Consider the following 26,075-nt stretch of genomic DNA (forward strand, 5'->3'; position numbering starts at 1 on the left):
CTGTTGTGGTATTTAGATAGCTATGGTACTATTTTATTCGTATTGTGTATAATTATACCGTACTATTGTCGCAACAGACAAAATAAAAGGTTTCTCTCTCTCTAACAAAACCAACAAAAGGAAAAGGTGGCAAAACCATAATGGTTTAAGACGTGCATAAAAGGATCTAATATTGCGGTATATGCATCAATAAATATAGTTAAGCACGGCCACCAAACCTGATACATTAAAACAATTAAATGAATTAGTTAAGAATCAGTCGCCTCGTTCCTGAAACAACTGGAGCGCCAATTCTTAAAGCAATGAGAACACGACTGAACCCAACAACATCACAAAAACAAACTAATACACACATACATAATTACATATTATATAATAAAATCGGAAATTATGACTGTCATATGAGAATAGGCAAAAAAAATTAGTATCCGGGTGTGCGCTTGAGCAACGCACGTATAGGGACTGCTCTCCATTCAGGGGCATCTAACTAATGGATGGAATAATTTCCTGACAACAAGATTTCAACAATCGGAAACTTCACTCTGTCAATCTCGGTGACCGGGCCTGCGTCAGTGATTCAAAGCATCTACAAGTATGCGAAACTGCCAGGATTAAGTTCTACAAGAAGCTTTCCCAGTCCGAGGATAAAGATTCAATCAATCACAAAAATAGGTAAGCAGTTTAACAGGATAAATTCAGTCATTGCCAGTAAAACCTCAAGCCAATCAGAAGCTACGTTGTCTGTGACGTAAGAACGTAAATAACGCGCGAAAACCCAAATAGACGGCATTTGCATTATTTAGCTTCATAATCATAATTCATAGCTGGCCGCTGGCATAGGCAGGAAAACGCAAGTAGCCCACATCAATCCATCATGAATGATCATGATGAAACTCAGGTAAGGTTTCAGTTGATTGATTGAGTTGAGTCAGATCTATTCTGAAGTAAACAATAAATTCAATTTATTTTTCTTTGTCAGAATACAAAAGGAAAAGGTGGCAAAACCTTAATGGTTTAAGACAGGGGTGTGCAACCTTTATTACAGGAGGGCCAGATATAAATAACTGAGTAAAACCGCGGGCCGCACGATTATTTAACTTATGATTTTTAGTAGTTGCAGGCACAGAAATGTAGTTTTTGTTTTGTTATTCATGTTATTCTTATGGCATTATTAGGGGTTATCTCCTTGCAGAAATAATAAGTAGGACACATAAATTTCTGAAGAAAACTGCTATTCAATTTTATTGTCACACCGTCTTTCAACGAGTTCAGTGAGAAGTTTGCAGCAGGCTTCTTTTCCCGACGGCTTTTTCCAAATTTACTTTAATAGAAGTGCTCGCAATTCGAAGTCCATTTTCCAAGTGTTTGTCTGTCAGAACCGATCGATAGGGAGATTTCATGATGCCCATTTCAGAAAAAAAATTGTTTGCACAAATACGTTGAGCCAAAAAGAGCCATTTTTGAAGCAATGGATTTCTTCAAATGTGTAAAGTCATCTTGGTTGAGATGTTTTTGGTAAAAATTGCCAAGATTCATTTCTAAATAGGCCCTACTTTGCTTCCAAATCCGTTTTCTCTTGAAGATCAATCAGTTCAAGCTGGATATCAGATAGTGCTTTCAGGGCCTCTGAGAGAAATTTTCACTCCACACAACATTTTACTGCAGAGTTGGACATCTGTGCGCAATAATAGTATCAGGCTGCAATAAAACCATTATTTTGTGTTGTGCATATCATGTGATCTTTCCCTCGCCAATTTGTGTATCCTGCATTGAATTTGTGTGTCATTGTTGATGGTGCTGTTGAGAGGTGTCGCTTGTACAGTGTAGCCTACATCTTTAATGTAAAATTTTTAAATTTATTTTTTTATTTCTCTTAGATGTAGCTTATAATTATTTCTGAAAAGGACACTATGTGGTGTCGAAAACGTTGGATTTAGTAGTTTTGTTTATGTTTTTTTTGTGTGTGTTTTATGTTAAATCCTTTAACGTTCCCGAGTGTTATATGTATCTGGTACAAGCCAAGCTTTTTACCAAGGCTCAAACATAACATTTTGTTAAAACATAATCAAGTTAATCATCTGACCAATCCTAACCTTTCTTTATTAACTTTTGCATTCACCACATGCTCAGCACTAGCAGAGGTGAACGAGAGAAGTCACTTTTTTGACTCTGGCTCCGGTCCTGCTCCGAAAGTATTCTCCGGCTCCTGCTCTAACTCCAAAATTCAATTTGAAGTGAAATAAGCGTGAAACTACTTTTGTCAAATAGTTTTTAAAAACAAAACAAAAATCACCCTGGCCTTTTGCCCGGGTTTTTCTCAAACCTGCTTTTGCTACACTATGCCTCCCCCCCCCCCCCCCCGGACAGGAGAATAACTAACTTTTATGATTTAGTTTATGGTGCTTTTGACAGAACATTTTTGCACGTAAAGCATTAAATTACCACTATGGGCCCCTAATTTGCTCGCAAAGCACTCGATTACCTTTCCGGGCCCTTTTGCTAGATTACGGGCCTCCCAGGACTAAAGAATATCAACTTTTATGCTTGACATCAGTCGTTTAGGATGGTTTTAACTTTTAACTAAACATTTTTGCGCGTAAACTATTAAACCATGATCTTGAGCCAGGCGCGTAACCACTGAGCTAATGGGGCGAACCTAGTGGAAAGTGTATGCTGTGCAAGTGTGCAATCCAGTGGCGTAGCTAGGGAATGTGGCGCCCGGGGCGGATTCAGATTTTGCCGCCCCTTCAAGAAAAAGCATGTGAAAATTAAATTTTTTAATTGACTTAAAGTGGAATTATTGTATGTTTTGAACCAGTAGCGTAGCCAGTAATTTTGAAAGGGGGGTTTTAACTAAGGGCCGGCGGGCGAAGCCCGTCGGCGTCCTCGTCAAAGACGACACCCAGCGGTGGGGGGTCTGGGGGGCCTCCCCCAGAAAATTTTGAAAAATTACTTTGGATTTGGTGCATTCTGAGAGCATTTTCAACAAAAATGTGGGTATAAATCCCCTAGTATAAATATTCCTGTAAAATGGTGCTGTCAGGTGGCATAGCAACAGGATAAGATCATGTTTTCTTTGGCATTTTTCGGTAACTTAATAAAGCTAAGTCTCTATGTTTTCTTGTTACTAATTCCTGGCTGAGATATTTGAATGTTTAGTATTGCCAAAACTCGCTCTTTTAATAGAGTTTCGTTTAAAATTAGGCAAACTTTGTTTTAGAGACATAGAGACTGAAAGCATCATTCTCAATATCGTGATGTCACATGCGTGCCAAAGGAGGGGTTGTAACCCCCAAACCCCTCCTCCCCCTTGGCTACGCCACTGTTTTGAACGTTGCCATTCTGTTTGCTTTTATTTTCCGTGTACTTTTGCATTATCAACAAAAAAAAAAAAAGTCCTGTCTGAAAGAGCCGCCCCCCAGACGTGCCGCCCGGGGCGGTCTGCTCCCCCCCCCGCCCCCCTCTAGCTACGCCACTGGTGCAATCCACTTAATAAAACAATATGCAAAAAAAAATTGTGGTATATACATAACGCAATGAGCCGGTGACAGTAGCAACACTTGAATCATGATAAAAGTACTTCTTGTTGACATATTAACCTACATTTTTATGCCACTTTTTTAAATAAAAAAGTGAATACTTCTAAAAACATTACTTCCAAACCAATAAACAGGTCATGTAGTTGACATAAAAAATATTATGGCCCCCCAACAAATACAGGCCTGGGCCCTAAAGGGTACGCCGTACCCTCCGTACCCCCCTCTCATAGGCCTTGGTGCTTTGTCTGTGTCGAATGACAAAGAGAATATACCAGACAAATATTCATGAGATTTGAAGTCCTTGAAACGAGCCAAAAATTCATACAACAATTTTTCAAATTTAGTTTTCTTCTCAGGATGCATTCCACAGTCTCTCAAAGTTGGAAAGTGGAAAAGATTTAATGTCTGTATGTGAGCTTTCTAAAGTCGTAATTTGTTCATAAAGCCTTTTATGTGACCATACATTTTTACACTCCAAATTATTAAACACAATGGATTAATGGTGGCCGGTGGGAGATTTCTAAAATGGTTAACAGAAGGTGCGAAATCTATAATATAAACACGTTTCACGGGCCACACACAATTGGCACATCTTTGAGAGCCGCACAATTTTTTTTGTGGGCCGCACGTTGCACACCCCTGGTTTAAGACATGCATGAAAGGATCTAATATTGCGGTATATGCATCAATAAATATAGTTAAGCACGGCCACCAAACCTGATACTTTAAAACAAGTTGATGAATTAATTAAGAATCAGTCGCCTCCTCGTTCCTGGAACAACTGGAGCGCAATGAGAACACGACTGAACCCAACAACATCACAAAAACAAACTAATATGCAGTATACAGTTACACACATATATTGAAATTACGTAGCGGACTATCAAAACAAGGACTATTTACAGATATTATACAGAAATAAAGTGTTCGCAGCAACGATATTAAGTAGCATAATTTATATTGCAGAACAAATACACAATATGGCAGCTCATTATCAAGATAAAATAGTTAAAAAAGCTTTGTTTTTTAAATAAATTTCCTGCACATGTAAGAGCATAAGAAGCGTGATGATATAGCAGCGTGTTTTTGGTATTTCTAATAAGAGTTGAATCATCTTTTATAGCGTCAGTGAGGAATGGAGTATTTTTGGTATCGCTAATGAGAGGTGGAGACTCTTTGGTAGTGCCGATGAAGGATGTAGTGTCTGACTTGTTTCAAGCATCTTTTCCAAACCAACCTAAATAATATTCTTACGAAAAGTCAAGCGATCCTCTGAACGAACATAATAGCTTATAATAATCATGGAGTAGTTAGATGCAAGCTGGTAGTAACTTAGTGATATATTCTTATCTGACAAATATTAAATTATGCAATATGGTATTGGTATAGTAGCATAGTAGCAATGCTCCAAAAAGTGCTTATATTTGATTTAGATTGTATTTGAGTACAATATATGGTATATTCTAACAAAAAGTGGTGATGTACTTTGGAGTTCTCATTTAGCCTACTTGTTTTGTCAGCTACATGGCGTGTGGTTGCACTGTGTTTACTTGCCAGTGCATACAATTATTATTATTATTTTTGTAGTGGTTCACTTCTGTGGAAGATGGCATGAAGTCGATTGAAGACTATGCAGAGAAAACAGCAACAAAACTTCTTATTGCACAGAAACGAGCATATGGTGTGAATGTTGTTTGCTACATAACATCCTACAAAATTCATACTGAACTGAGTGTAGAGGTTTACCTTTTTTTACAAATTGTAGGGTCCATGTACTAATTTGCGACCATCGATGTGATTGTGTCCAACTGTCCATTCACAATCAATCATTTTATTTTTCGTCCTTAACGCGTCCGGGACGAAAAAGATACTAACTACAAAAATCGTTTTGACAGTAGAAATTTTTAAGTTTATTTACCTATTAATGTTATCATAACTTGTGTAAATGTTATCTTTTTATGTCAACTACATGACCTGTTTATTGGTTTGGAAGTAACGTTTTTAGAAGTATTCACTTTTTTTATTTAAAAAAGTGGCATAAAAATCTAGGTTAATATGTCAACAAGAAGTGCTTTTATCAAGATTCAAGTGTTGCTACTGTCACCGGCTCACCGCGTTATGTATATACCACAAGTTTTTTTTGCAGATTGTTTTATTAAGTGGATTGCACACTTGCACAGCATCCACTTTCCACTAGGTCCGCCCCGTTAGCTCAGTGGTTACGCGCCTGGCTCAAGATCAGGGTCCACGTCTTTTAGGCGTTGGTCAAATAGGCGCGCACACTGTGGCGCCCGTTCATTTAGGTGCTATTCCTAGTAAAGTATGCAGATTGTATCAGCTCAGTTTTGGCAAAACCTAGTTGGGGTTTTGATGGAAGACTAAATTACTCTTCAGTCTTCACTCAAGCCTACCACCCGCTTGAATATAGGCTACCGTATATTTTTTACTGATGTTTAGTGGTAGTTATTATTTGACTTATATAACTAAAAGTGAACTCAGTCATGTTCAGAAACTTGAATAATTTATTGATAAAGCTTTTGCCGATGCAAACCTGGACTAACAACAAATAAATGCCGAACATGCCCATTAAAAAAAACAATATATTTTTCTGTTCAATATAACATTTTGTGTGAAAAGCATTGGTGGTTTAAGCAGCTTCACGTACCGAAGCCATGACATATTTTTCTGTTCAATACAACATTTTGTGTGAAAAGCATTGCTTGATAAAGCTGCTTCACTAACTGAAGCCATGACTAACAACAAATAAATGCACGCAGTCGCAGATTAACAAAACAACAGATTTTTTTGTTATAACATTGTGTGTGAAAAGCATTGCCCTACCTGCCAAGCTGATACAATCTGCATACTTTACTAGGAATAGCACCTAAATGAACGGGCGCCACAGTGCTCGCACCTAAATATGCAGACGCCACAATGTGCGCGCCTATTTGACCAGTGCCTAACTGTCTGCGCCTAAAAGACTTACTCCCCAAGATCATGGGTCTCTGGTTCGACTCTCGGGGTGTACGCTTGAGCAACGCATTCCAGGACTGCTCTCCATTCAGCGGCACCTAGTGAATGGAATAATTTCCCGGCAACAAGACTTCAACAATCGGAAACTTCACTAGCTGCCAATCTTGGTAACCAGCCCTGCATCAAGAGCCTCTACAAGTATGCGAAACTACCAAAAGATTCAAAAAACCGAATGGAGAGTTGTCCTTTCGATGTGTTGCTCAAGCGCACACCCCGAGAGTCGGATCAGCGCTGTTTGGTTTTGTGTCGGGCGCTTAACCACTGAGCAAATGGGACGGACAGAGATTTGTGGCCATGTTACCTTTTCCTGTCAACATACTGGCATATCGACTATTGCAACTAATAGTATATTTTTCATTATGGACACATCAATGACAAAAAATAACCGGGTGTATTGATATGCAACATTTTGATTATGTATATTGTTTAACACATGTCTAAAATTATTTCAGAAATGTCAAACAGCATGATTTATTGGCGAGAGGATACACCATACATTAAGTTGGAATATGTCCAATTTAAATGTCGACCAAAAGAAGCTGATTCACAGAAAAGAACTCAGGACCAGGTATATACCATAGTATGTACATAGTGTCTCACTACATTTCTTCAGATAAAACCAACTTATCCTATGGTTTTCATAACAGGTCATGGTGACAAATCAGTGCAATGCCAAAGTTAAACTTCTGAAAATTGCTGAATTTCCCCAATATAAGGTAATTTATATTATTGTGTGACGTTACAGGGTCTGCTACTATTCGGTGAGAGCCTTTTTCGGTGAGAGCCCTATTCGGTGATTTTTTTGAAATTTTTTTTGAAAATTGTCGGGTACCGTAGCTTATCATTGCCGTTTTTACATCGTTTTAACGTCGCTAAACATTAAAATAAGACCGTAACCCCTACCCTAATCACTAGGGTCTGCTACTATTCGGTGAGTCCGATTCAGTGAGTTCCTAACCTCTAACCCTTATCCCTAACCCCTAACCCTAAAACGGCAATGATAATTAGGCTACGGTACCCAATAATTTTTAAAAAAAAATTGAAAAAATCCCCCCTTAAGGGATCGGACTCACCGAAACGGGCCATTCCGAACCACTAACCCCTATCCCCTAACCCAGGGGTCACCAAACTACGGCCCGCGGGCCAGAACCGGCCCGCGAACTGATTTCATTCGGCCCGCCACGTGCTGCGGAAATAACAGCTGCACTACAACTGATAAGGAAAAAGTTACCAAACTTTTTGTAAAGGACTGACGTTGCTGTTGAGCTACACTCAACCTGCTAATGATTTTTCCATATTGTTTCTTCTTATGACATCTCAACCTTTGTTGTTTAAAACACTAATGTTTCATCAGTGTAATGTTTTTCAAGAGCACGATTAGTGGTGCCAAAGTAGGGGGGTGGGGGGGATATAGCACCCCCCCCTCAATAGTTTAGAAAAAATTATTTACTATGAAGTTGTACTTCGATTTAGTTGTTTGCAAGCATCTCGAATTGTTGTTGTTTTTTTGTTATTGATGTTTGATCACAGTTCTAAATTGTCTTGGATTTGACGTTATACAATGAAGGACCTTCATTGAAGGTATTAAGGACGAGTTGGACCATGCCACAGCACTGCAGTAATGCTTATGAGGAGACTCATTGTATTATTCTCCTGTGCAGGCCTTGTGTCTCTGGTAGCCTATGCAATGGATTAATCTCCTGCGTTAATTCGCAGCTCGTAACTATAGTGTCAGCTGTTCTACTTTTACGATAATCGCATCAACAACTTTGTCCAGTTGACTTACATGCGTGTTTTGTATCATTCTATGCGCTGCAGTGCTTGATGGAGGCTCAATGGTGCAGATTGGGTGGAGGCTCGATGGCAGCTACTGCAGACACTCAACTGCATTATAAAATACTTTACAATCAGGTCATGGACAGAGTTATCTCTGAACTGACCGAACGGTTTGAAAGTAGCCTGAATTGTGTATAAAAATATGCATCTCCCCTTATGTTCAAAATCGTATAAAATTTGACAAAATGTTGATTTATCCCCCTCAATCCTCAACTAACTTCGGCACCACTGCACGATGCCCTGCAGTGTATCACAATGGAGATTCTAAATTGTTGTATATCTTTTCGCAATTTGCATTCGGCCCGCAGCTGTTAATCTCGCAGCAATCCGGCCCTCAGAGAAAAAGTTTGGTCACCCCGGCCCTAACCCTTAACCCCTAACCCTATAACAGCAATGATAATTAGACTACGGTACCCAATAATTAAAAAAAATCACTGAATAGGGCTCTCACCGAATAGGGAACTCACCGAATCGGACTCAACGAAACGGGCCATTCCGGACTTTACAAGTAGGCTATCTTTAAATCCTTTCATTTCTTGTATCATTATACAGCATCTTCAACCTAAACACTAAATGATAGCCTATTGGTTGACTTTAATCAAACCACTACTACAGTATGACATGGTAGAAACTTTTTTCCGAATTGGATCGTTAATGAATGGAATAAGTTACCCGAGAAAATTGTCACAGCACCTAGTTTAAACAGCTCAAAACAAGACTGGATCACCACTGGCGAAATAGAGAAGTTAAATTTGACCCACTTTGGTAGTCATATTTTACAAGTACTGGCCGCCTCCACCAACGTTGACATTCACTAGCCTACATCTTGTAACTTGTACAGTATGTATATAACGTATATTGCCCACTATTGTATGATGTAGTATTGACTCGTTTTTCTTGGTGTTTGTCTCTTGTTTATGACTTCCTTGTTGGTATTCTATTTCGTTTATTTATTTAATATTGCTACGTAAGTTATGAAGGTGAAAAAGCACTGCTGTGCTGGCAACACCATTATTATTATTATTATTATGGTAGCCTACTTTTCCACAGTTTAAATGATGATAGGCATGCGAAGCCGGAAGCCGAGTAACGTGATCAAGTTTAACATCTTCAAGTTTATTACATATAGAAACACAAAACTACGCAACATATTAATAAGCTGCGCCTTTTTGGGGTAAATTTTTAATTTTAATTGGGGGGATATCTAAATATCTGTGTATGCCTGAAAAATGAAGGCATGCAAAAAAAAAATTTCGGTCAATGTTTAGACCCTGCTGTCGGCCCCGGAACATTTACAGGTTACTGGAATTTTGAAATTCTCATAAAATCTTAATCTTTTGTGCTAGGTACGGCATGTTGGTATTCATTTCTATTGTTTTTGGATAATTAATCCATTTATTAAGTTTACAGACAAATTTAGACATGTTTTAAAATTTTAATTTTTGCAACGATGTCATATTTCCTTGCATTTTAAAAACAATGAAAACTATTAATACTACAAAAAAGTGCTCAATGCTAAGCAAAAAGACAAAGCAGAGTGAAGTAAATCAAATATAGTTATTACTATCTGAAGCCTTTACAAATTGTTTCACCTAACGGATCATCAGAAGGTCTTATTCAAATAGAATCCTATAGATTTAGAATCTATTAGAATCCTAATAGATTCTATTTGAATAAGACCTTCTGATGATCCTTGCACTTTATGTAAATTTTTGTGGTTTCTCTTCTGAGGGTTATGATAGTAGCAAGTTGGATTTACTGGTTCTGGTACATTCTGAAGCAATATAAATAGACTCATTAGTTAAACATTTTAACAAAAACAATGGCTAAGGAAGTCCAGATGAAAAAATAGTATTATATATTCTTATTTATGTAACAAATTACGTCACAGGCATGTAAGTATGTATGCTGTTTCTCCACCCATTAACTTGATTCCGATTTTACCTTCCAGGATACTACAAAATATACCTACCTGACGTATTGTATTGAATGTATTGTATTAGCTGAGTGTAAGAATGGCATAACGATCTTCAATAAAGGATGATCCTTCAGAAATAGGAAAGTATGAGTCACTGAAAACATCCAAACTTCCGCTTCGTTTGAATGTACTCAGACATTTTCTCTATCTCTGTACATTTTAATTTATAAATTCCACAACATCTAGTCAACTGCACAATCAACTCTACGAAGACATCATCAACATATTATATTCATCTGCAATCTGCATCTATACCAGCCGCAAAGTGCAAGAAGACCATCATAGACCAAATAAAAGAACTTGAAACCAAAAGAAAGACTGTGAACAAAAACAGGAATAAGCAGCAGATTCTTAGGTTTCTATGGAATGATATGGTAGAAAGGTACTATATCATGTGATCTGTTTAACACCTTTTGATGCAGTTACCTTTGATTCTCGTGAAGCCTATATCGTTGAGTTTGAGCTAGTCAGAAGTACTGTGCAGTTTTTGTCTTTTCCTGTTTATAGATTTAGTTAACCATTGTATTTTGTTCAGATGTAGTTAAGTTGTATGTATATTATTCCTGAAGAGGTCATCTTGTGATGTCGAAAACATTCGATACCGTACTTAGTTTGTTGCGTAGTTTTGTGTTTCTATATGTAATGAACTTGAAGATGTTAAACTTGATCATGTTACTCGGCTTCGTATGCCTATGGTTCAACAAGACAAACTCTCTACCGAAGCTCTATTAAATGATGATGTTAGCACAAAGGAATTTTTTTTTAAATTTTACCATTCATTTTTTCAGTGTGCTCCATCTCGTTTGCTTTTTTAAGGTATCCACACAAACTTCCACAACCAAAAGGGACATAAACAAACAACTCCGATTGGCTTTAAAAACAAACAAAGCAAGTTTAAGTACGACTGGATGTTGCATCATCTTTCCTAAACTAGATGTACACAACCATCCCTGCCAGGTGAATGTCCACAGTAACTTCAGTAAGGTTAAAGAGCATAGTAAAAAGGTTAAAAAGATATTGTGTCATTACAAATGTTCTTTGTGATTTTCAGAACTCTACAGTAGTAAAGACAAATGATGATACTGAAAGTCGTGCACTAGTACAGGTTTGTGATGTACGGTAGCAGTTGCAATATACTAGGGTCCAACAAGACCTTCAACAGTTCACCAACTAATTTTCAACTGTTTTACTGTTTCCAACTTTACACAATTAGTATTGCAGAACTTGAAAATAGCAAGTAAAAGGTAGCTCGAAGCTGCAGTTTTTTGTCTGACTCATCAGGAGCATTCATCAGAATAAAATAAACCTAAATGTGGTGAAGTACCTATAGACTAGTAAAAGGAAAGAAGAAAAACCGGAGCTTCGAACTATCAGCTACCTTCTACTCGCTAAACTTAGATTTGTTGCATGTATTTACATTTCTTCACTGTAATCTTATGCTACAGCATAAATGCTTTGATTGCTTATGGCAAAAAATGGGTGATGAAGATTTGTCCACTCAAAGCAGGAAATACTACAAAATATTTAACCATTGGTAGTAACTATCCAGGAGTTCATAACAAAAATGGAGAGAAAAATCTTGTCGAATGGTTTTGTAAGCTGCACGGTAGCAACTTTGAGCACGTGCACTCTTCCAATAGCGTAGACATTTCACATTGAATAGATTATTTATTGTTGTAGTGGTTGTCTTCAGTGGAAGATGCCATGAGATCCATTGAAGAGTATGAAGCAAAAGCAGGAACAAAACTTTTTGTTGTTCAGAAACAAGCATACGGTGCCATGTTTATGTTGATTTTTAACATCCTGTCATTGTAATTTACTAGTGTACTAGATGTTGGTATTCATACTGCAATAATAAGCCTTTTCCTAGTTGACAAGGATTCTGATAAGGTTTCTGCAAAGCACAGTGTTTACACCAAAGTGAAGGTTAGGCATCACAAAAGAGGAGACGGTTTACTAACTGCAATAAAAAGAATGCTACAATAATATGCAACTGTGTTTATTTTGTATATATACTGTTTTAACTGCTAAACATGTTACTACGCAGAAGTGTCAAATAGTGTGATTTATTGGCGAGAGGACACACCATACATCAAGTTGGAATATGTCCAGTTCAAATGTCGACCAAAAAAAGCTGCTTCACAGCAAAGCACTCAGGTAAATGCCATAACATCTGTATCTCAACCTTTCTTGGCCCAGGCCCCACTTTTGTTTGGAAAAAATTCAGGCCCAATCTTACGTGTTTCAAAAGCGTTTGTTTTCGCTAAGTCACTGCAATGCTTACTACACGATCTCTCTCTGTAGGTATCATGGCTGATACAGCCCTCGATGTACAATGATGTTCCAGTTTGATCGATCTCGTGCGTCTTGCCAAATTTTAGTAGGGTTTTTGATTTGTGGTTGAAAATTGTGCAAAAATGTGAATCTTTGAGCTCCTCTTGACCGTTTTCTTATTATTTTTCCACTTAAAGATAAATCTTCAAGTTCGCCTTTTCTTATGCTGTGACCCAAGAACTTCAGTTGCAGCATTTCTGTAGATCTCATTATCTGCTGCTCCTGGCCCATCTGTTGGAGAACTGCTCTGTTCTGTACTACACGATATGAACTATAAATGCACAAAGTTGATTGAATTTTGTAGCTATCTATAGGCTACTCAGTAATACCGTTAATTGGAGCTATGTGCTTGATACCAGTTAATTGTTACGTATTTGATTGATACAAAATTCCACTTTAATCAGTTTCAGTCTCAAATCACCACGTTTGGTGGTTGCTAGTCGATTTCTCGTAGCATGCAACATCACTAAACCCACATTCGACTAAATAAGATGACGGAGAATTTATCAGTTCTTGCTTTGCTAAAATACTTGAGTGAGGATTTTTTTGGGGGTTCAGAGATTCAGTCAGCAGCACAAGGCAGAAAAACCCTCTCTCCGTTTAAGAAACGTATTGATCTTGTCTGCAAGTGGTAAGTAAGATAAAATAACACAGCAAAACACGCCCCAACAAAAATGTTGCCATGTCTCGTATTGAGAACTACTGCCATGGAATGCACATTGCAGTCCTCGAAATTAGCGGCGGCACACGGCAATTGCCGTGGTAAATGCCGTCGCAAACGTCATAATGGCCATTCTGCTACGGCAATAAAAATGCCGTCGCAAAATGAGCATTAAATTCGGACAAAAATTGTTTAAAATTTCTTCCTGTTTGATTTACTTGCAGCGTGAGTTTAATCAGCAGAAACATCGCACCAAGACCTCACCTCGGACTATTTTACTTGCTGTGAACACTCACACAGTCTTTAAATTTAGCATATTTCTACTTCGCAAAAACGTTGTCGAGGCCAAACGGCAAAAGTTGAAATTGCCTCGGCAATTGCTGTGAACGTTTATTACAAAAAAATTGTACCAAAACATGTAAAACAAGAAGAGAAAAAAATAATCGAATAGTCTATCACGACCGCACTGTTTGATTTGTTGTGATGTAATAATACCAAAAGTAGCGATCAACGCGATACGCACGCCGCTGTTACGGTGATTCACGTTATAACTCATTGGGGGGGAAAAGTAAGTTAATTTTGGGTTGATTCAACGTTCGAGTCAGCACAAATCGATTTAATTTTCCCAGCGAGTTATATCGCGCAACAACAATGCCCAATAAGAAATTTACGTTTGTTTTACATTAATTCGACATCTAGCGACGTTAAACTATTATGAAATAACGTTAATTGCTCAATCAGGTACCGATAACAAATCAATAGCTCCCTGCGAGAAGATTGCCTCGATTTACGTATACAGTACACTAACATAATTTCGGCACAATTAGGATACTGTGAGCAACACAAAGTCTGTTTGATAAACTAGTCAGAATCGGAATCATCGGAGGATGAGGTTGTCGCGTCGTCACTGGAATACTTAAAGACGTAAAACTGCCCGTTCATGAACGCGCGATGCCACATGATCGGAAGCATTACTTTTCTTTACTGCCGAAGAACCATTTATCCAATTTTGTACCACTTTTTATATTCGCAACGACACCGGTCAAAAATAAGCATTCCCTTCGATGAAAGAATAACTTTTGCGTAACAATTAAGCCAGTATTTATAAGGAACTTGCAAACTTTTTACAGTTCACAAGAGCATTGTCAGCGCATAAAATAGCTTGCGTGATGCTCTTGGCTACCGCCGTGTGACAGACGGTGAAGAAGAAGCGCATAAAATTTCGTTTGATTAAACATTAAAGCATACGGCAATTGCCGCCGCAATCCAAGGTTTGTTGATTTGGCGACGGCACTGTTTTTGCCGTCGTAGATGGAAGCTAATTTCGAGGGCTGCATTGTGTCTCACACACCTACAAACTTTTAGGCTAAAATCAACTTCTATGATTTTCATAACAGGTCATGGTGACGGATCAGTGCAATGCCACAATTAAACTTTGGAAAATTGCTGAATTTCCAGAATATAAGGTAACTTATCACATACCGTATGCAATGGATTGAGTTTCGCTTTTAGCAACATTTATCACAAAGGTAGTGGGATGGCGCAACGGATAAGGCGTTGGCTTTCCAATTATGCAAACCTGGTTCGACTACCGGCTTATACTGGTTGTTGACAAACACCGCTCACCTATACCCAGGGTGTAATAAATTTGGTGGGCGTAGATGCTGAAGTAAAGGCGACTGAGAGAAAGGAACTGGCCACCCTACTCTCGTTAGTGCCGAAGGCTTAGTACAATGAGGACCTTATCTTTTCATCCCCCGATGCTTGAATCAAGTATGGGACCCACCTATTACAATATTGGCAATATTACGCTGTTCATCATTTTCGTTTTAAGCTAATTGCAATTTTCTAAGTATATACATCATCATAATCCATCGTCGGTTTGTTCCCCACTAGTGGGGGTGGCCGATTGTTTCCGCGCAGCAATTGTCTTAATCTCTTTTAATCCCGAGTATGATATAATTATATATCATACTCGGTTTTGACGATATGCATTCATATCACATTTTCTCTGTTTTTGTTAAGGTATCTACACAAACTTCTATGACCAAATGGGACATGAGCAAACAACTGCAAATAGTATTGAAAAGAAATACAACAAGGCTAACCGCGACTGGATGCTGTGTTACCTTTCCTAATCTAAATGAGCACAACCATCCATGTGAGGTGAATGTCCACAGTGAGGTTGAAAAAGAGCGTATCGGAAGATTATTTTGAGTCATCACAACTGCTTTTTATAACTTTCAGAACTCTACAGACGTTAACGGAAGCTACGATACTCCTGAACGTGACACGTTTGTTCGGGTTTGTATTTACAATGATGCATTGTGTACATGAAACTCAATACCATCACAACGTCTTCAAAGTCACTTAGCCAAGCATCTTGTGATTTTGTATTGTTGATCACGTAGCTACTTTAACTGTATGTTGTGTCCACTGTAGGTTAGCATTGCCAATTCCTATTAAATATCTTCCAGCAGAACTTACCTTCGTTTGATGAGGTTCAATCTTCAGTGCTGCAATTTGAAACTTCAACATCCACCAAGTTCATCACATACAGCAAAACTACTTGTGGTAAAGCTTGGCATGAGTGTGTAGTTTTTTTTGTTGGACAGAAAGAAAGCAGTACAATTTACATCACTTTTTCCACATGATTTGTTGTCATATGCGTTTTTTACAACAGTTTCTTTAAATGTTGTGTATGTATTGATAGATATTGCAAAGAGTCGTATTCATTGGGATCTTTCATCTGATACACCGTACATCAATTCCAGAAGTGTTGCATTGATGTGTCAACATGGGAAAGACTACAACAAAGTGCAGAACGATAGAAAAAGAGAGTTGGCCATTTCCCGAGCAGTACGTTACTTTTCTGGATTCTTGTGTTCAATAATTCACTTCAGATGTGGCTTTGCATTAATTAAAGAGAAATAAAGCATCGTAACGTTATTTCCTCATCATTAGGGCTACTATTTTTTTACCTAAAAATTGAAACTTTTGACATTAAAAATATTTTTTTGACAACTTTTGACGTATAAAGAACTCAAGTAGTTAAATTACGCATTATTGTACAAAAAGTTAAAATTTATTGTTGCCCAGTACAACGAGGGATACTTTTCTACATTTTTGACTTACAATCTACCAAAAAATTTACACGTTTTGAGGTGTGTTGAGCATCACACCGTATCAACCTAACTATTTCACCTAATGGTTTATCATTCACAATAAGTAGACAATGGGCCATTCACAACAGTATAAAGTAAGTAACAAGGTGTAAGATGTAAAATGAAAAATCACTGACAGTGCAACCTCTACGACACCACGACAATGCAGTTTGTAAATAATTTTGACTTTTTTTTGACAAGTAGTACAGTAGTACCGGTAGTCCAGTTTTAATCCGGTGATGTCCCCGTTACCGAGAGTGGCCGGATTCACCTCCAAATGCCGCAATCGCCTTCACACCCTGCCTCCACATTGATCTGTCTAACACGCCCTCTCTTGTTAAGCCCACTTTGCTGCTTTCTTCCTCAACTTGCCTTTTCTACGTCTTCTTGGGTCTTGTTTTCTACGACCCTCCACTCGCAACTTCAGCGCTCTCCTCAAAACATGCCCATAACCACCTCACTCCATTCGCTTTCGCCAACTTATCGACATTTTCGTTCAACCCAAGCAAGTTCTTCAGTATTCCTTTTGTCCATCAGCTTGACACCACACATTGCCCTCACCATCGCTCTCTCAGTTCTTAAAATCTCCAATTTGTTTTCCCGTTAGCACCATGTCTCACTTCCGTACAGCATTGAAGATCTCACACAACTCGTATAAATTCTTCTTCTTATTTTCAACGGAAGGTTTCTATCATATAACAACTCTCGACAATCTCTGAATTTCACCCAGCCAAACCTTACGCTTGCAGTCACTTCACAACCACCACTGGCATTCAATCTATCTCCTAGATAGCAAAATGCATTCACTGATTCAACTTCGTCATTCAGCTTTTCAACAGGAGTGGACCAACCATTCTTTTTCAATCTTGCATCTTTCACATTCAAAACCATCTCCGAATCTGCATGTCACTCTCTTCATCTTATCACATCTTCCATGCACCCACTTACTGCATTTCGTGCCCATAACAGAATTATGGGCACGAAATGCAGGAGCAGTTTCACAACCACCACTGGCATTCAAACTATCTCCTAGATAACAAAAGGCATTCACTGATTCAACTTCGTCATTCAGCTTTTCAACAGGAGTGGACCAACTATTCTTTTTCAATCTTCTTGCATCTTTCACATTCAAAACCATCTCCGAATCTGCATGTCACTCTTTTCATTTTCCATACACCCACTTCTTGCATTTCGCACCCATAACAGAATTTGCCATCACTCTTCTTCCACATACACCACAAGGGTCGATTTGCTCATTGTGGTATCCCCCTCCGTTTAACTTATTACGACCTTTGCCTTTTTGATGTTCACACGCATACCTTTACATTGAAGCGACTCCTTCCACATCTCAAACAAGTCAAAAAGTAATCGCCCTACTCATCATTTATTACTTTCCTGTCAAGCTTTATCGTGATTCCTTTATGTATTCTATGGGTTGTTCAACTTAGCAGTGAAAGTAATAACAACTGAGTGGAGAGTTCTTCAAATGTCGTATAAGGATTCTCAGGTTCGTTGAAGTGAGAAAAGTTATGCGATTCATGTTTTCACAGCTACCAGATCACAACATTTCCCGTAGGAAACTGTGCCCGCGAAGTTCAAAGAAGTTCAATTGCTCAGCACGCATTCATGCTAAAGAAGTTACAAAGTTTCCTGAGTTTTCGGTAAGTGACATGATACAGTACGGGTGAGTACTGAGTAGGCTTATCGCACAACAGTGGCGATGCTTATTCTTTTTATAACAATCATTGTTTCCGAAAAAAGATTTTATTTTTGCTTCAGATTTCTTCATTTCCTGTCTCTGCATCACGCCGTGACATTTGTGAACGCATCAAACGTGCGTTAGCCAGTGATGCTCAAAATGTTAAGAAAGAGGTTTACTGGAGCATCAAATTTCCTGGTCGCCATGACCACAGCGGCCATGTTGTCGGAGAGGTTGGTTCACATTCTCCAGAAAGTATTGTACAACCGTCTTTCGAGTTTGCTACCAATGTTGAATCCAGTAACCACGACGCACCTGGACCCAGCAATGCACGACCCACTACAACTTCGACATCTATGAGGGATTTTCGCGCTTGTTTAGACGAGTTGTTTAATGTTGTTTACGATATTGAAGATAACGCATTTGTAAATAATGCAATTGCTCGGATACATGCAATTAAAGCTGAGGCTCTAGCAATCCGTCAAGAGGCTGGGTTGAGAATCCGAAAAGATGACACTCGACCTAAATCTGTGAAAGCAAAGCGAAAGCGTGGAACGGATGGTAAGGTTGCTGGTGACCGACTGCCCCAAAAACGTGCGAAACCGAATGAATGAACACCGAATGCAGATGCAATGAGGGCTTCTTTTGGTGCAACATCTCTGGACGCAATGAGGAAACCAACCACATAGAATTGACTTGTTTGCGATCAAACCAGGTGACAATGAGCGAAGGGCAATCGTGATACCCCCCTATTCAGGGGTAATATGCGTGTCTGTGACCGCAGGGGACCTGGAGCCGAGTTGTTTTGCACGTTGATAACACCATGCAGCTGCAAGCACAGTAATACTGAGCTGACATTTTGAACAATTCTGTGACCTTCACACCAAGTTTTTTTTTTCAGTTGCTAACATGGCCACAAATCACAGCACATAGGCTATGTGTGTTTAACTGTTTGGTGTTAAATAACAGCCTAATGGAAATCTCGGCAACCAGAGAGGGACACATGGATGATTAGGGCTACCATATGTCCTCTTTTAAGAGGGTTTGTCCTCTTTTTTGAAGAAGAATAAATTGTCCTCCGAGTACACCCAAAAATGCTCAAATGTCCTCTTTTTTTACATTTTTAGTTTTCTTGCTCATATTTTCTACAGTATTTCATTGTTATGTGACTTTTTCGCAATTTCCAACCATTTCTGTACCAATGCAACATTCTGATTTTCAAAATAGATTTTCAAATAAACATTGACATGGTATCATACTATTTGATCTGCTGTTCTAAACAATCTTAGACGTTCATTGAAACATACCACATTGCTTTGCGATTGTCTTTGGCAAAGTAGCCAAATAGTGGTCAGCGATGAGTGCGAGTGGAACTGCAAATCCAATGCAACAATTGTGAGGAAATTTCCTCATTTGATTTGATCCTACAATCAAGGGACCTGTGATGAATTTCCATTGTTTTTAACTTTTTACAAAATGTTTAGGAAATAAATTTAGGTTAAACTAGTTCACAATAGTAAAAAAAAGGGAAACTTATGTGATGAAATAATGGATCGCTACAGTGCCGCTGAATGGAGATCAGTCCTGAAATACGTTGCTCAAGCGCACACCTCGAGAATCGAACCAGGGCTACTTGATTTTGCAGCTTCTTCGTTCACAAAGTCACGTGCTAACCAACTGAGCTATGTGGACTGTGGAGGATTAGTTTGTTCAATCGATTAATTCACTCCAAGCGTCAAACCAGTGCCGCTTGATCTTGCAGCTTCTTCGCCCACGAAGTAAAGACCATTGGCATTCTAGTAGAATAATTCTGTGCGATCCGTCTAATAAATTTTCATTTACCGTAAAACCTCTATTTCACCGCCTTGGCGCTCTATTTTTCAACTCTTGTTTAAAAGTGGCGTTCTGTTAGAGGTGACGTTCAATTAGAGGTTGGCGCTCTACTTTTCGACTAGCTGGTCAGAATTTTGAAATAAAGTTTATTTATGAAAAGAAAAAACACCAAACACATTTACCGGTATATACAGGTAATTTTTAGTTTAAAATTCGTTTGTTTTTAGTTTAAAATTGAAGCAACCTGTCAGGCCCCAGGATTGGCAACACGGCAAAGTGGTGTTCTATTGGAGGTGGCGTTCAATTAGAGGGAGGCGCTCTATTTTTCAACCCTTTAAAAGTGGCGTTCAAATAGAGGTGGCGCTCAAATAGAGGTTTTACGGTATGTTATGTTGACAACTTATTTTCCTGAAGATGTGTCGTGACTGTGCCAAATTTGTTTCAAATTAATTACTTATTTCGGTCACAATCACGTTTTAACGTTCGCCTTTTGACCCTTCTACCTTTTTCTTGATCTTTGCTATGTTGATGTGTACTGTGTAGCCTATTGTCTTTGTTGTGATGGTCAGAAAAAAAAAACTGAACTAAAGAAACAGTCAAACTCAAACAAAGTTCATGTAGATAATTGAAAATAATTAAACATTTTGACCAGGTTCAATTAAGCGTCTATAAATACTGTATACTTTTCCAATGTATTTTTCGGAATTTTCTTTATATATTCATTCGTTTTCAGCATTAAATTTCCTGTCCAGTGCTTTCAATCTCATGATGGGGCACACAAAGGAAATGTGAGCAGACTTTTATGATGTCACCAGATGTCATGGTCAGAAAAAAATCTGAGGTCTCTTTCTGTCAGACTTAGACCAGACCAGTTGAGAAATTTCAAAACATATGAATATTACAAGCGCCTTGCCCGAAATAAGCAAAATTCCTTTTCACCACTAGCGGCGCTAGTGTTGTTTCTTAATCTCCCAACCCAAGTCCCAACACTTGTTACAATCAGAGATATAAATACAAGAGATAGGCAATAGAATCCGCGTAGCCTACGCTTTAAACAGGCGGCGATGTTGAAAAGCGGTCACGGTTGACTGGATAGGGATCAAGCGGCAGCTCTCGATTCCGGCAAACTGCAAAACGTGATAATTTCACGCAGTTTACCTAGTCCTAGAGGTTTACAGGTTTAGTGAGGAAGTTCCATGGAATTTGATGATTCCAATTCAGTTTTGTAGAGCTTGCATTGGTAATATTCGTCTATTGGAAAATTAAATATGGTAGATAACTTTATTGTTATCAAGCTAAGTTACCGTAGCCTATGTATTATTGACCAGTCGGCAATAAACCTAGCAGATTACGGTAGCCCTTTTGGATTTATTGATTATTTTGCGAGTATATGTAGGAAGCAACATGCAGGTTTAGAAAGAGTTTCAGTTTTTAAACTAACTGACTAAATACTTAGTCATGGACATGGTAGTTCTTAACGCCATTTGCAAGATTAGGTTATGAATTGTGGTGTATTTTACAGTTATGAATTCTGTTGTTATAATCATTCATATTTGTTTTATAATTTCAGGAATGTTATCATTATGCTATTTATTTGCAGTTATTTATTAGATTATAAATGCCAGCTTCGAATCGTCCAATCCCTCAGTGTCACACGGATAGAAGTAAAAGGTTTTTCTATATTTAAACTGTCAATGTTTATGCGAAAGGGAAGTACAAAGTGTGGCATAATGAAGTTTTGAAGAATGTCATACTTAAGTACAGAGATAACGTGATCAAAGAGATAATATTAAACAAGTTCTTCACAAAGGAAATGCTGGAATTTGTGAGAAACACTTTGATGCAGATGACATAATACTAAATTCCAAAAGTAGCAGTAGGCTAAATCTTTGAAGTTTGGTGCCGTCCCATGCTTTAACTTGCCACGGAGGACCGGTGATAAGCTGCTGTATCCACTATGCGTCTAACACTGGTCCGAGACCGAATTACACCATCAATACATGAAAACATTGGAGATGTCAAGAAATCTTTTAACAGGAGAAAACGAATTGGGTGGCAATTTCAAGAACATGCAGATTATATTTCAATTCAAAAGAATGACCTTGTTCTTATTGTAAATATTTCAACATTACAATACAAATTTAGTGTGTCTAACTTTCATTTTAAGTGTCTGAGGACAGTCAGGACACAATGTTCTGTAACAAGCTTGGTGCCCAAAAGAATTAGAAGCACTTCCAGCAAAAATGTGTCCCGGTATTACAACGAAGCCGGTCATTGGCACTAATTGCATTGTATATTACAAAGCATAGGCTACAATGTTGACTGATTTTCGAAAAATATTTTTTGAAAGTTAACCGTATCTGTTACTGGCGTAGACCTTATGGTCTCGCCCTCTGCTAATTCAACAATTTCACATAGAAGCAGTGACGCTAGAAACCTGAGATTTCTTGGCTTTTACTTTTTTTTCTTGCCCCAACTTTTAATCCCGATTATGTTGGTATCGGATAATTGTGAAGTTCACAATAAACCTTTTGTCACAGCCAGTTATAAAATGCAAGAAATTTCCTGATATTGAATAGCTTGATTGACAGATTACTATTAGCGTGCGGTTTCATTTTGTGTCTGTCAGTCATAACACGACGGCGCTAAAATTCCATTCTCTACCCAGGCAGCAAAATCCGTCATTTTTACATTGATTCAACGTCGATTTTGCTGTCTGGGTAGGGAGTTAATCTTTGACGCGATATGAGTCATTCTTTGCTGGCAGACATCAATTAGGAAGGTAATTTATTATTTGCACAAATTGCTTTGTAGTGCAAAAAGTGCATGGAATACTGTTTGCACAAAAACGGAAAAACAAAGTTGATGAAATTCTGTGTTCTATGCAAGAGGACTTTTAAAATAAAATGTCAACTGAGAAATTTGACCAAGAAATGGCGAAAATAGGTCAAAAACCGAGTCTTTATCACCTTTTCTTCCTAAAATACACAATCACAAATATATTTTGCGAAATAAATTGATTGAAGTGATAGATAAGGCTTTTGACCAACGGCATATTTTTTCCCGTTGTTATTTGATATAAGCCGACGAAGTAATTAGCAATAAGAGAGACGTAGACCTGATGGTCTCGGCCAGTAACTCTTGACGCCAAAAGGAAGCAGTGACAGATACGGTTAACTTGGTTTGGTTTGGTTTTGAATCTTTATCCTCGGACTGACAAAGCCTTGATAGGTTATTCCTGGTACTTGTTCGCATACTTGTAGAGGCACTTGACGCAGGGCCGGTTACCGAGATTGGCAGAGTGAAGTTTTCCGATTGTTGAAGTCTTGTTGCCGAGAAATTATTCCATTCATTAGGTTCCGCTGAATGGAGAGCAGTCCTGAAATGCGTTGCTCAAACGCACACCCCGAGAGTCAAACCAGCGCCGAGTTAATCAAAAGAATTGTAAAACAAAATATCATCCTGAAATTATCCGATTTGCTCTCAGCCTGCAGTTAAAAAGTTCCTCTGCATATGATCAACTCGGATCAACTTCGTGGAGTTTTGCGCTTGCCATCAAAACGTACTTTATTTGATTATCGTCATGTGCATCAAAACCAAACCGGGACATTCAACAATCATATTCTGGATGCATTAAAAAATCAAAGTGATTCATGCAAAGATTTTGAGAAATACCTTTGTATAACGTTTGATGAAATGAAAGTACGATCTATTTTAGTATTCAAACCGGAAACCGAAAAAAACATATTATTCAGCTACTGATGCCAGACTTGAACGATTGCAAGGTGTATTTTTGCCGTATCTTAATAATTGGCATGAACAGATAAATGCAGACACTCAAGTTTTCAGGGCAATTAGAAAAAAGAAATCATATCTGACCAAACCTTTAAAGGAATGAAATTATCAGTTAATGGCATGATTGAAGTTATCGAATGCCTTTTCTTTTGTCAAACAACATGCCGTTTGTTTGTACAAAACGTGTGAGCCAAGACGTATTGGAACATATAAAACTTCCATTTTCCTATAGCCTAAAATATATCGTATGCTTTTAACCTTCGTTTTCAAAACGTGAACTAAGTGAACTCCGAAATCGAAAATACTGTAGGCTACTGAATGCAGGGACTGAATGCCTCGTAGCCTTTCCCGTATCGCTGTTGATCCATATCCACACACCGTGACGGTGACGTCATCATTTTTCAACATCGATTTAGGAATTGGCCACTTTGCCTATCTCTGTATTTATATCTCTGTTACAATCAAGGATGCCAGGTCGGCATTTTTAATACCAAATTTCACAAATTTGGCGTTTTTTATGTTGGTTGGCATGAAAAAATCCTGTTTGACTGTGAATTCCTGTGAATTCATAGATGCGTTCCAAAAAACACTCAATAAACACGCACCTGTAAGGAAATTATCCCGTAAAGAAGTTAAATTGCAAAACAAACCCTGGATCACAAAAGGAATTCTTAAATCCATAAAGACAAAAAATAGACTATATCGAGCGTGCTATAAGCACAAAGATGACATGAAAATAAAGAAATATAAAGCTTATACAATAATCGCTTGGTGCATATAAAAAGAATATCTAAAAGACAACACTACACTTATTTATTTGAAGCAAACAAAGCTGATGCATCGAAAACATGGAAAGTAATTAACGAATTGATCACTAGCAAATCCAAGTCAATGTCATCGCTTCCCACCAATATGAAAATAAATAACATTTTACACAAAACTGAATCAACCCACTTTGCAAACCTATTGAATGAGCACTTCACCAATATTGGTACTAATATGGCAAGTAAAATTAAACCAACTGGCGTATCCTCTTCAGATTTTTTAACAACAACATGCCAATCCAGTTTTTTACTTGAAGACATCAATCCCAGTGAGGTTTCAAACATCATAATGACATTGAAAACAAAAACTTCTCCTGGAATACACGATATCCCGACAAAATTCATCAAACTTGCAAACTGTATTATTTCACCCATTCTTGCTCGATTATACAACAACTGCTTTGCTCAAGAGACCTATCCAGATCCACTGAAGCTGTCTAAAATCATCCCAATACCAAAGGTATCCAATCCCACCGCTTTAACCGATCTCAGGCCAATATCTCTTTTGCCCACTTTCTCTAAAATTCTTGAAAAGCTTTTGTACGAACAAATGATTAAATTTCTGGATAAAAATAATATATTAACTCCCAGTCAACATGGTTTTAGGACAAACGATTCGACAGAACTCAGTATAACTCACATATATGATCATTTACTCAAAAACTTAAATAACAATAACTATACGTGCTCCATTTTTCTTGACCTGAGTAAAGCATTTGACACTGTTGATCATGGAATTTTATTGAACAAATTATATTGTTATGGTTTACGTGGAAAAATATGGAACTTGATGAAGTCTTATTTAACCAACAGACAACAATACACCAAACTTAACTCATTATCATCAAACTTTTCGACGGTCAAATGCGGCATCCCCCAAGGGTCAGTCCTTGGTCCTTTGTTATTTTTATTATATGTGAACGATCTACCTACTGCGTCCTCTTTCATGACCACTCTTTTTGCAGATGACACCAGCCTAAACATGACACACCACAATTTGACTTGCCTAGAACAACAAGCCAATGAAGAAATAAAAAAGATTGATGTATGGATGAGAACCAATAAATTATCGATTAATTACACTAAAACTAATTTTATGATCATTTGTAGAAATCTTCCTGTTGCAAAATCGTTCTCTCTCACCTTAAACGGCCAAAGCATTAACAAAACTGATCAAGTAAAATATCTTGGAGTAACGATGGACCACAGATTGAACTGGAACGCCCATATCTCTGACCTTTGCACAAAATTGAGTAAAGTATGTGGCATTGCTTACAAAATCAGATACTATGTCCCATTATCCACATTACGATTAATTTACTTTTCATTATTTAAATCAAATCTTCAATATTCGATAATTAATTGGGGTAGGGCCAACA

General features: G+C 38.0%; 2 protein-coding genes across 3 annotated transcripts; both read left to right on the forward strand.

Moving 5' to 3' along the window:
• Positions 1 to 834: 834 nt before the first annotated feature.
• LOC145777283 (uncharacterized) lies at positions 835 to 12,533 on the forward strand. The gene is made up of 7 exons (XM_082588629.1): positions 835 to 898; positions 5,127 to 5,220; positions 7,025 to 7,140; positions 7,220 to 7,288; positions 11,203 to 11,343; positions 11,438 to 11,491; positions 12,434 to 12,533. The coding sequence occupies exons 1-7, from the start codon at positions 875 to 877 to the stop codon at positions 12,449 to 12,451; spliced, it is 516 nt and encodes a 171-aa protein (XP_082444755.1). The 5' UTR covers positions 835 to 874; the 3' UTR covers positions 12,452 to 12,533.
• Positions 11,842 to 19,484, forward strand: LOC145777282 (uncharacterized). 2 transcript variants are annotated; one of them, XM_082588627.1, is made up of 8 exons: positions 11,842 to 12,543; positions 14,779 to 14,847; positions 15,407 to 15,547; positions 15,629 to 15,685; positions 15,859 to 15,955; positions 16,095 to 16,240; positions 18,096 to 18,206; positions 18,325 to 19,484. In XM_082588627.1, the coding sequence occupies exons 2-8, from the start codon at positions 14,782 to 14,784 to the stop codon at positions 18,856 to 18,858; spliced, it is 1,152 nt and encodes a 383-aa protein (XP_082444753.1). In that variant the 5' UTR covers positions 11,842 to 12,543; positions 14,779 to 14,781; the 3' UTR covers positions 18,859 to 19,484. The 2 variants fall into 2 exon arrangements, with proteins under 2 accessions (XP_082444753.1, XP_082444754.1); XM_082588628.1 differs by having other exon boundaries at positions 15,862 to 15,955.
• The last annotated feature ends 6,591 nt before the right edge of the window (positions 19,485 to 26,075 follow it).

This window comes from Aplidium turbinatum, chromosome 9, assembly GCF_918807975.1.
Source record: "Aplidium turbinatum chromosome 9, kaAplTurb1.1, whole genome shotgun sequence".
In the NCBI taxonomy this organism is placed as follows: Eukaryota; Metazoa; Chordata; class Ascidiacea; order Aplousobranchia; family Polyclinidae; genus Aplidium; species Aplidium turbinatum.

Bases quoted from the DNA above. Each gene is read 5' to 3' on its own strand.
- LOC145777283 (XM_082588629.1), top strand. From the start codon at position 875: ATGAATGATCATGATGAAACTCAG. The intron at 5,221-7,024 runs GTGTGAATGTTG...AAATTATTTCAG, and splicing joins TGCACAGAAACGAGCATATG to AAATGTCAAACAGCATGATT. The intron at 7,141-7,219 runs GTATATACCATA...TTTTCATAACAG, and splicing joins AGAAAAGAACTCAGGACCAG to GTCATGGTGACAAATCAGTG.
- LOC145777282 (XM_082588627.1), top strand. From the start codon at position 14,782: ATGGTGACGGATCAGTGCAATGCCACAATTAAACTTTGGAAAATTGCT. The intron at 15,686-15,858 runs GTTTGTATTTAC...AATATCTTCCAG, and splicing joins AACGTGACACGTTTGTTCGG to CAGAACTTACCTTCGTTTGA. The intron at 15,956-16,094 runs GTAAAGCTTGGC...ATGTATTGATAG, and splicing joins ATACAGCAAAACTACTTGTG to ATATTGCAAAGAGTCGTATT.